General features: G+C 47.9%; 1 protein-coding gene across 7 annotated transcripts in view; it reads left to right on the plus strand.

The window, feature by feature from the left end:
* The window catches only part of ASCC1 (activating signal cointegrator 1 complex subunit 1), a 38,463-nt gene extending 27,835 nt beyond the window's left edge, over positions 1-10,628 (plus strand). For all 7 annotated transcript variants that reach the window (XM_040070661.2, XM_040070662.2, XM_040070660.1 and 4 more), the window contains one exon: positions 10,047-10,628. In XM_040070661.2, the coding sequence (XP_039926595.1) occupies positions 10,047-10,163 (117 nt within the window). In that variant the 3' untranslated portion in view covers positions 10,164-10,628. The remainder of the gene's footprint in view (positions 1-10,046) is intronic.
* Positions 10,629-11,050: the final 422 nt, after the last annotated feature.

The raw sequence follows: 11,050 nt of genomic DNA on the forward strand, positions 1-11,050 counted from the left end.
GCCACTGCACTGAGGAAAACGCAGTGCAGAAGGTTTGTGCTGCCTTTGCATGACAGAGATCTCTTTGGTGACCTTACCAAGAAAAGGAAAAGCCTTTTTTTTTTCCTCTCAGAGGTGCTCTACGCCCCTCTGACTAATTTTTGCAGGAACTGTGAGTGCTGGAAGAGGGTTTGTTGAGAGTCTCCTGAATCCTCTTGCCCCTGCACCGCTGCACTCCCACCCAGGCCAGCAGCTGAGCCTTTTGGAGGTTCTGTGGGTGCCTCCGCCTCCCACCTGGTGAGCATCCCACCTCCTTCTCACTTCCCTGAAATCCCTGCTGTGCCACCAGCTAGCCATGACAGAGTCACCTCTTTGATCTTAAGAAGGTGATTTTTCTCTGTGGAGCTGGCAGGGGTTGAAATACAGCAGCGCCTTAATGGAAGGCAAGGACACAGCACATTAAATGCAAAAAACCCCAACCCACTGATTAGCGAAAGTAGGCAGTTCATCCCAAAGGTGCCATGACCCTCTGCCAATAATTTTCTGTGTCTGTCTGAATTAATTTACTGTCTCTGTAGCTAGACTCCTCCTCTTGGTGTTCGATGGGCATAGTGAGAGGTCGCACTGATGGGAGCTCCTTCTCCTGGTATTCCCGGATGTGTCTCAAGCCTCCTGCCATCTCTGCCGCAAAGCCAAAGCCCAGTTCTTAGAAACTGTTGCTGCATTTGCTGTCATAGGAGCCATGGGGAAAAGGCTTCTGTGGAGAGATGCAGTGTTTGATTAGTAATTTCCTTAAGTTGTACTGTAAATCCTTTATATTTGAGTTGTAGGTCTGGGATCTTATTGGATCCATTAATGTGCTGAAAGAGTTTTTATTCTTGTCTGAAAGACGTGCAAAAATCTGGTAACCTCCAAATGTCCCACTTGTATTTGTTTCTTAGTTTGCAAAATGCCTTTCACCATAGCAACTGGGGTTTCATTTCCTGAAGTGCATGAATTTTCATGGATTTGTGATGGGGGGAATAGACCCAAAACTGTGAGCTAAAGCAAAGATTTTACAGCGTGTCGGTGGCAGGAGCACCACTAGACTTAGCTGGGAGGTGGGGGGGCATCATGGAGGGAGGGGATCTCCGCCAGACAAAGGCCTTTACCCAGCCCTGAACAGTTCTATTTGAAAAAAAAATCCAGCCTGACAGATTAATTTAGACTATTGCTGAATGTCACCCTCCCCACTGCTACATCACCCTCTGGCAGCTGAGGTGGCTTTGCTCCAGTTTTATGAAGAGGTTTCACATAGCAGCAGTCAGAGAAGGATCAGCTACTTCCATATTCACAGAGCTGGAAACCTCGTACTCATCCCACCCGTGGAGGTCAGGAGGGTGTTACGGGTGGCATGAAATACACTCTGAGGTCTGCAGGTGAAACCCAGCTGGGGAGAGGCAGGAGTATTGGACACGTGAGTAGGAGGGAACAGAGCTGCAAACAGGAGCAGAAATCAGGCAGAAACAAACAGGCAGCTGCGAACAAGGACAGGTCCAGGAGGGAGCAGTGGCAGTGATGTAGGATGGAGAAGTTCCTCAATACCAGCCCAACAGGCCAGGGTTTGGTTTATGGGAGGCTGCTCCAGACTAAGTCAGCCCATGGAAATAAAAACAAAAGGCAAATGTCTTTAAAGTAAACCTGTGCTTAGCTGAAGGTTTTGTCCAGATTTGGGTACCGTGGATAGGTGCAAAGAGCCCAGAGAAAAACAGTAAGATAATTGGAAGGGTAGAAAATGTCTGCAAGCTGGGGCTGAAAGAGTTGTTTTGAGGCTAATAAAGGCAAGGAAGGCAGCACACAGAAAAAACTCTTGAAGCATGGGAGTGCTTTTGCCAGTAGTGGATGATAAAGCGATAAATAATGGGCTTAAGTTGCAGCAAGGGATTATGAAAGTCTTTGTAAATGGGAGGGTAAGGAAGCACTGCTCTAGAGGAGCTGGGAAAAGGAGGTCCTGATTGTTTTGAGGGAGCAGAGACATTAAGCCAGGATCTGCCACTACCAAGCTCCTCCTGCCTTGGAGAAGGGCAGGATGGTGGAGGTGATGACGTTGATACTTTCTTCAGTTTGTCACTTCACAATTTCTGTGTGGAATGCGTGCAGAACAGCCATGAGATGGCATCTATGAACATACCGAGAGCTTCTTGGCATTTATGTGGCATTTATTTTAGCTCAGGAAATGAAAATATAAAAAGGAAATCTCCCATCATGTGCCTTGGATCTTTCTCTATGAACTTGCTGCTGTTTCTTATGTTGGTGGTACTTTGCCAGAGACAGATGCTTATGTTGTTTCCAAGGGACTGCACCAGTAATTTAATTATGAGGGATTTTCCTTGTCATAGAGGAGATAGCCATGACTTGGGTATCTCTCAAGAGAGAGGCCACTGGGACTTTTTTGACACAAGATTTTCTCCCTCCTGAAGTCTGCCTGCTTTATTCTTCCTAAGGGAGATGAGGTGAAAAGGTCTCTGCTGCTGCCTTTTAAATCTTGCCAGAGGCTGGAAGAAAAGGAGAGGGGAAGGGCTGTTCCTTGCCTTATCCATGTGGAAGGACTGGATGCTGTATTGGGGATGGAGAGACACTCCAGAGCCAGCTGCACACTTGCAGAACAAAGCAATCTGCAGCCTTGTGGCTGGTGCTGGTGGTGACAGCCCAGGTGACAACTGCCCTCTCTGTCCTTCTTACCCGTCTTCCACCCTTGTGACTCTGAACAACATCTTCCGAGACTGGAACACGTGAACAGTCTTGGGAAACGTTGAATGCCCAACCAGCCATTCTTTAAAAAGCCATGGAAAAGAAGCAGGTGCTAATTTGGGGTGGAGGTTGGGAATGCCTGCCTGCCTGCTTTTCCTATGCTTCTCCTGCATTATTCCTGGCAAGTTTCCAAGCACAATTAAACCCCTGACAGATAATTGTTGGTGGAGTGGTGTCCAGGGTGAATAACAGGTATTTCTTTTTTTTGGCAGCAAGTAGTTTCAAAAAAAAATTGAAATTCAAAAATAGAAGGAAAAAGAATCTACTCGTTTAACAAGCTCCCCAGATCTTGACAATTTGCCTGGTTGTGTCTCATCTTCTGGGAGCTACCAGGGGCTTTGGTTTGGGGTTTGCCTGTCATAGTATGGGGGAGTTTGGGTCACAGTTGGTGAGTTTTTTGGGATGAGGAAGAAGGAGCTCTGCCAGCACATACTGCAACCTGGGAACTGTGGCAGCTGTGGAGATAACAGCAGCCTTCTGGAGAGGTCCTGGCAGGTCTATGTGGGCGGCTGCAGGACTGAGGTGCATTAAACAAGTAGGTGGAATCACAAAAGCAGGATTGGAGGCTGTGGTTTGTGCAAGCAAAGGAAGTTAATCAGAGGAATTCAGATGGGCAGAGTTCGCTGGAGTTCAGTCCACTGTTAGAGTCCATCAGTGTTTCTGAGTGCTGCTTTCCCATTTCAAAATCTAATTTTTTAAGATTTTTAGTCTTTCCATGGTTTTGCCATTTCCTCCATCAGTCCTTTTTGCCTGGCGCTGGCATCGGTAACCCAGCAGTTTGCCGAGGAGTCAGCGCCTTCCTGCTGTGTCTGGCACAGGAAGTGCGATTGCGCTTTAGCCAGATGATTTGGAAGGGTGATTTTTCTCTGCTCTTCTCCAGTGTTTTCCATCCCAAGCTGTGGACATGTTATAAAAACTTTAATTTGAATATATCATCCCATATAAGATGGAAACATTTTCAGGGGAGAGCTCAGAAAGTCTGCAGACAAACAGGTTTTGTTGCTCTGTGTTGAGGCACCTCTTGAGAAATGCTGCTTAGTTTTTCTCCATGCTTATCAACAGGTGCCTGGGATTTTGTTTGTTCCTCCCCTTCCCCAAAGGGGATAGCAGCACTGTAACATGTTGATTTCCAAGGGAAACCTCCTGGCTTTCCAAGCCTGTTCCCTCATTCACTGCTGCTCCTGATCAGGACATGCTGGGGCTGTGCTGCCAGTGGGCAAGCTGGTGAGTGTTGTCACTTCGTGCAGAGCAGCTGAAGCTGTGTAGCCTCCAGCTCCTCTGAAGCCTCCATTTAATACCCTGGTTGGAGCTCTCCATGCACTGCTGTCAGTTCCCAGCACTGGGTTGTCTATCAGCATGATCCTCCTGCACATGCTCTACCACGGAGGCAGAGCCCAGTGGTGTTCAGCCTGTTCACACCCTTCCTGGATGGGATCTTGGGGTGGATAAAACATCTTCCACCCAAGAAAAACAGCAGATGAGGGATTGCTGGTGTCCCAGCCTCAGCATGGACCACGCAATGGGAATGACAGCGAGCTCATCCATAGCTGTAGGCTCCTGGAGCTGTGAGTGTCTTCCTCCCAGCCTCTCTGAAGTTGCTAATTTCTGTGTTCATTCCAGATATGGAAAACAGGACCCTCCCTCAGCTCCCTGCCGAGGGCAGCAGGGTTCCTGAGGCATATTGTCGCAGGCTAATGACATTACATGGCACCGCTCGCCTGCAGTGCTGAGTCACTGGGGACAGTTTTGTGCTGTTGATCTGTAATAGCCCAGCCCTAAGGCACTGCTTTCTGGGGCTAGGGTTCACAGCAGAACTCCCCACAGTCTGGGGGGATGTGTGTGCGTGTATGTGCACATCCATGTTATCCCATGGTATTGCTGCTCGTTAGTGGGAATTTTTAATTGCAAGGCATTGCAGTGAGTTGTTGCTCCTTCGGCATTTCTGAGGCACTCAGCAGAGCTGCTTGGACTTCTTATTAATTCAGGATGGGTCTTTTTTTGGCTGACTACTGTAAATGACGTAAAGCTTTAAAAACTGATCAATAATCCTGATGGTAGTGGCAAAATCCAGGCCAAGGCGCTGTGAATGCGAGCCAGAGATTACGTGAAGGAAGTTTTAAATACCTCTGACTCCCTTGCTTTCCGCGGACTTACTTTGTCCTCCCACTTCCCAATGCTTCTCCAGCCAAATCCATTAATATTTCTCATGCTTGTTGAGTGTGTGACAGGTGATTTAAAAGCCTCAGTTTACGTTGGCACCTCTGCTCTTCATAACCAGAGCTGAAACACATCACTGCTGTCTTTATGTGGATTAGCTGTGATTTATTGCTGTTGTTCCCAGGCTGGAACACAGAGGTGCTGTGTCATTCCAGGAGGATTGTCTGTGGGAAGCGAGCCCCCTGAGGAGGACAGCTTGACAAACACCCGCACTTGGGAACATGACATCGTTTAGGCACCTGTTTTAACTTCTTAATTGAGGAGTCATCCTCCTCCTTGCCTCAGCAAAACCTACTTTACAGGCTTAAAAAGGGGAAGAAAACGTGGCAAAGAGGCATCCTGGGTTTGGTCTGTTGCTTTGTCTTTGATAAGGAAGTTGTTGTGGTTTAGGGGTTGAAGTTTGTTCGAGCAGTTTTGGCTCAGGTTTGCAAGGAGCTAGCGGTTTGATGTGTGATTCCATCTCTCCCAAAACAAGTCTTCAGCCTCTTGTCTTCCTTCAGAAAATGGCTGTCTCCTCCCAGGGGAGGTCTCCTGGGTAATTTGTGGGTAATCGAGGGGAACGGACCTCAGAGGAAGAAGGGTTTCCAGCATCTGAACAGAATTGTCTTAAATGGGAGAAAATGTGTCAGAAATGACAGTGATGCTGCTGGCTTTTCCCGGCTCAGGATAAATGACTTCAGGGGGAGAAGTGGAGGAAAACTTGCTTTCTGGGAGCTACCAGAGGGCTGCCTGCCTTTCATCAGGGCCTGAGTGGTGTGTCCTTGGACCCAGTCCTAAGGAGAGGGAGAGAGGGAAGGAGAGGGAGAGGGAGGGGCACTTGGGCCTACAGCAGTTTGCAGGCTGACCTGTGAAATATGGGTTATCTGTCTTCCAGTTCTTTCCTTCTCTTAGGCCCTCATGGCTTTTGGAGAGAGCAGTGTGGCTGTAGTCTGTGCCATCCCCTGCAGATCCTCGGATGCTGCTGCTGCCACTCTGCAGGCACCTGCTCTGTCCCCATGGGAGGTGCAGGCATCCTTGCTGAGCGTTTCCCAAACCTTTGGCTGTGGCTTGAAAGGCAGGGCACATCCCTGGAGTGTTTGTTTGGAGGTACTGGGTCTGGAGTTAGAAGTTAACAGTGCTCTTTTCTTATTCCATTCTAATTCAATTTGGGAAGGCAGCAGGGAGACAGAGGGCACTTAGTTCTCTAAGTGCTATTCCCCTGATGGGAGTTAGTAGCTTGCACTGCATGTATGGTGTTGATTCTGTAAGCTGACCTTTACCTCCATCAGGCTCATTCTCATTTATAATACTTAAAAAAAAAAAAAAAAAAAAAAAAAACCTCCATCCTCTTATTTATTTCTTGGGCATCAAGGATATAAATCCTTTGGCATGTTTGGATTTATAGAATTACTGTGCTTTTGCTGAGCCTCACATCCCACTCCAATCAAATGACACGGCTCTGCGGGCGGTAGCATTTCTCCTCCCCTGCCTCCCTCCTGGCTGCTCCTGATCCATGTCTCCTCATGTTCCCTGCAGCCTTCTCAGGGAAAGTTCCCTGCAGCCTTTTCTTGGCAGCTGTAGGAAAGGATGGGGAGTGAGCCAGTCTTTGGGTTATCAACCTAAGGGGTTGCTTTGGGTTGCTTCCAAAGGGCAACAACCTCCAGGTACCTTTTTTCCTGGTGCAGAATAAAAAAATGCTAAGTTGCTTTCCCAGGAGGCATTTCATCAACTGTGCTCCAGGGCTCCTCCAAAACCAGAGCATTTCCGTGGTGGCTGGGGAGAGGGGGGAGTTATAAATATCTTTCTTGGCTCTGCTTGGCTTCTCCTCAAGATAAATAGAAGTGAAAGTCAAAAGCAGAGGCTTGGCTCTCTGCAATCTCTTCCTGAGTCACCAAGGACCTGAGCACAGGATGCTTTAATGATGGGAAGCCACTTCCTGGTGTTTCCGAGGTGTTGGAGGATCCGTGGTGTTTCAGAGGTGTTGGAGGATGATGTTTGAGGGGCCTCTCATCATACTGCCTGAGGCAGGTCTCCAGTGTGCAGTGATCTCCGTGCTTGGAGTTCGGTGGCTTCGATTGTGGAAAGCCTCAGGGAGCACAGGAGCATTGGTGAGAAGCCGACCCGAAACGAGCAAAAAAAAAGTGTCTGTGGTTGTCCTTTAAATCCTGTAGCATGTTTACTCTCAGATAGTACAGCCACATTACCAAAAATCAATAGTTCTAGCAGCATTCCTCCCTGGGCAACACACAGCTACTTGAACACACGGGAGGTGGTGAATCTTATAAAAGCCATGGGAATACAAAGTGCTTTGGTACAATGGCTTTGCTGCACTTTTAGCAGTGTACAAATGGATGGCCCTTGACCTGGGCAGTGTCTTCTGGGCTTTCCCAATCATCCTTCTGCTTTGGCTTGCCTGAGACTATGTGAGGCAAGAGAGGCTCAAGGAGGGTTTGTCTCATTAACTGATTTTTGCTTTGAAGTGCATGTGTTTAGTAAGAAAAACAGGTTGTGGTGTGCAGCAATGACATAAACAAAACTCTTCCTTTGCTTATTTTGTGAAAATGTTTGACTCCTAGCGCTGCTGATGGGTCTGGCACATCCCAGCATTTAATTTGTTTTCTTCATAGAATCCTGGAATGGTTTGTGTTGGAAGGGACCTTAAAGTCCACCTTGTTCCATCCCTTCTCCCATGGGCAGGGACACCTTAGACCAGAGTGATTCAAATCCCATCTAACTTGGCCTTGCACACTTCTGGGGACAGGGCAGCCTCAGCTTCTCTGGGCACCCTGGGCCAGGACCTCCCCACCTCACAGGGAGGAATTTCTTCTGAGTATCTGAATCATACTCCAGCAGTGAGAAGCCATTCCTCTTTGTCCCATGACTCCATGCCCTAGTCCAAGGCCCCTGTGCAGCTTCCTTGGGCACTGGAGGGGGCCCTCTTGAAACCCTAGTACTCCTTGCTTACCAGCACACCTACCACTTCCTCTGTTAGAAATCAAGAGAGAGATGATTTCTCTTTTTCCTGGGTGGAGAGTGCTCTGTGATGGAAAGGAGTGATGGTGTGAACAGTCACTTGTGACAGGGACAGGTGTTAAGGTTTGGGGTGAGTGGGCAGAGTGGCAGAGTGTTGTGTTCCTCTGAGGAATGGTTTTTCCCCTCAGAGTCTCCCTGAAGCCTGTGCTATGTAGTTTAACCCTTCTTCCCTATCATACCTACTCATGACCCTATTGGCTCAGGGCCAATATCTTTCCTTGGCCCAAAACGAGATATACCCCTGTTTCTTCCTGGTTCTCTCTCTCTCTCCTCGGCCTCCTGGAACATCACATCGAGAATAAAGCTTGGACGGAAGCTGGGGGTGAGAGAGCCACTCTTTTGAAATCTTTATTCTGTCTCTATGAAATATATTTCCCTAAAACCCCTGAACAACTGAGCTAGCGAGAGCTGGGGGGTGGCTAGAGGGAATATATTTCAGCAGAGCACTGCAGGGAGCCCTGGAGAGCAGGAAACCATCCTTCCTTCTGAGGTCAGCCAAAACAGAAAGAGAAAGGTGACCAACCCCTTTTTACTGCCATCTTTTATTAATGAGACATTTTATCCTAAGTCCTCCAACATGAACAACGCAGGCTTTTGGGAACATAATTAATCTTTCTTGTATAAATCTTTAATTGTATGAAATGGAGTTTGTGTGGCTGTTGTCATTTCTCTTCCTCTCTTTTCCTCTTCTCCCAGTTTGAGGGCTGTGGTTCCTTAGCACAGCTGCTTTTCTGCAGGCTGCTCTTCTTTGGGGCAGTGACCCCGTGGAGCCACCACTCACAGTGTCCCTTGGGGCCACGCTGCTGCCCTGGGGTCTCTTGCTCTGCCCCAAGACGGGCAGGGAATCACTTTCCCTATGGCACTTTTCCTTTGTGGAGTGACAGCAAACCCAGGAATTGCCCTGAAAGAAAACTAGCTGGTCTCCTCGGGGAAAAAAAGGGTATTTACAAAATAGAATACTCCTGGGAGAGCCAACAAAAGAGCAGTTGTGCCCAAATCAGTGCCAGGCAGAGCCAAATGCCTCTTTGGAGGAGGTGAAGTGCAGCCTTTCAGATGCTAAGTAGTTATTTTGGATTTCAGTCATTCCCTCTGTGGAGGAATTGATGCACCATTGGCTCCAAGAGGATTAATGTGTTGGCTTTCCTTCTTGCCTTCTGTAAGAGCAGGAAGGGCTGTGGGACTGTCTCAAGCCCACACCTGCAGGGACAGATAGAAAAATGAATAGGAGACAGATGGAATGGACATTTCGGAGGTCTCTAAGGTGAGGAGAAGTCGCTGCTCAGGTTCTCGGTGACTCACAGCTCTCCCAGCTCTCCCGTTAAACAGGGCTTCCAAATTAGCATCTCCACTGAGAAGCTTTTCCTGAGGCACAGCTGATGTTCCCAGGTAGAGCAATTTCCTGCTGCTTAATGGAACGGGTGGAGCACTTTATGCTTGGACACGATGCTTTTCCAGCAATAATTCTTGTAAGAAATTCTGATGTCATTTTAGTCTGCTTCGTGGATTGGATTAATGGGCAGGGACACACCCCCCGGGTGCCGGAGTTGGCTTGCTTTCCTTAATTTGCACTCAAGTCTTTGCTGAACAAAGACAGATTTGTTGAACAAAGTGGGGTCAGTGCTGGGATGAGGAGCTTTGTGCCTCAGCCTGCTAGTTTGAATTAGGACTGAGCTGTAGCTGTTAAATCCTGCATCTGTGGCCTGGATTGGTGCAAACCTTCTGGCCTCAAACCTTGCTTCTGCAGAGCCTACGACCTCGAGAGCCACCCAGGGATGGTGCCTCTAGAGCAGTGAACAGCCTCCCAATGCTCCCTCAGTGACACAGATAGCAAAATAGGGGAGGTTTGAGCAGCTGCTGCTGTAGATAAAAAGAGTTCAAGTGCAGTCTTTAGTGGGAAAAATAACGTAAAGAACACTTGGATTTAAAGGCAAAACCCATCTGTGAGTAGAGGCTTTTGACAGGGCCAGCTCCTGCAAGAGAGCTGTGGGCCAGCTGCAGGTTCCATTTCTCTGGTGCCCTTCAAGTGTTTTTTTCCTTCTTCCTTTCAGCTCTTCGAGAACTTCTACTTCGGGGAGGTGCAGCTGGACTCAGTGCGACTCTCCCAGAGGTTCTCCTCAGATGCCTCTGGCTACTATGCAACATCTGGGCAGCTGTGCTTCTCTTGAGGCGGCTGTAGTGGGTCTGCTATGTGTGTGATCCTTCGTTGAAAGGTTTTACAGGACATGAATCTTCAATGGGAACCTGGGAACTCCAAGATGGGATGCCTCGTGACTCCTCCAAAGCGTGGGAACCATGGCATTTCCCTGCAGCTTTTCCCACTGCCCTCTTAGGGGTTGCCAGAGTCCTTCCTCCTTCTTTCCCCAAAATGTCCCAAAGTTGCCTCTGATGTCTCTGGATTGCTGGTTTTCCAAGAAAACAACTAGAACTGGGGCTTTGGGGGCATCACCAATGTTTAAATGCGGCTTTTTTTCAGAAGAAGGAAGTTTGTTCTTAAAATAAGTATTTAAAATCCAAGAGAGCTTCCCTGGTGCAAGATTTAAGGATATTGAGGTCAGGCATTGCTTGGATCTCCAGCAGCATGCCTATGTGATGTAGATCTCCAAATAAATTAATTCCCTTCAAAAGCAAAAGTGTTTATCTCCTGTTGCATTGATAGTTTCTATAATTAAACTTCCAGCATAGCACCTAACTATGATAATAAGAAAGCATTGATAGAGCTCTTTCCAGTGACCATTTTGGAGCGTGTCAAAAAACATATGCCTTGTAGGTGGTTTCTCTATTAAAAACAGCACCAAGCTCTTTGATTCCATTGTGAGTCCTTCAGCAATCTCAAGACAACGTTTTTTCCTGTAAATCCCCACATTTGCTAAAAATAGCGACACAGGATTTCAACTTGCCCTAGGATGAATGCCTTGAAAAATGGAAGGTGCTGGTGTTTGGGTGTTTTGTAACAAAATAGGTGCTGCTGCCGATTCCTGGTTGCTTCCATGGATATGGAATCATGCTGTGGTAGAGGTGGAGAGTGTCTTAGCCAGGGATAGGGGTGCTCCAG

Source organism: Hirundo rustica, chromosome 8, assembly GCF_015227805.2.
Source record: "Hirundo rustica isolate bHirRus1 chromosome 8, bHirRus1.pri.v3, whole genome shotgun sequence".
In the NCBI taxonomy this organism is placed as follows: Eukaryota; Metazoa; Chordata; class Aves; order Passeriformes; family Hirundinidae; genus Hirundo; species Hirundo rustica.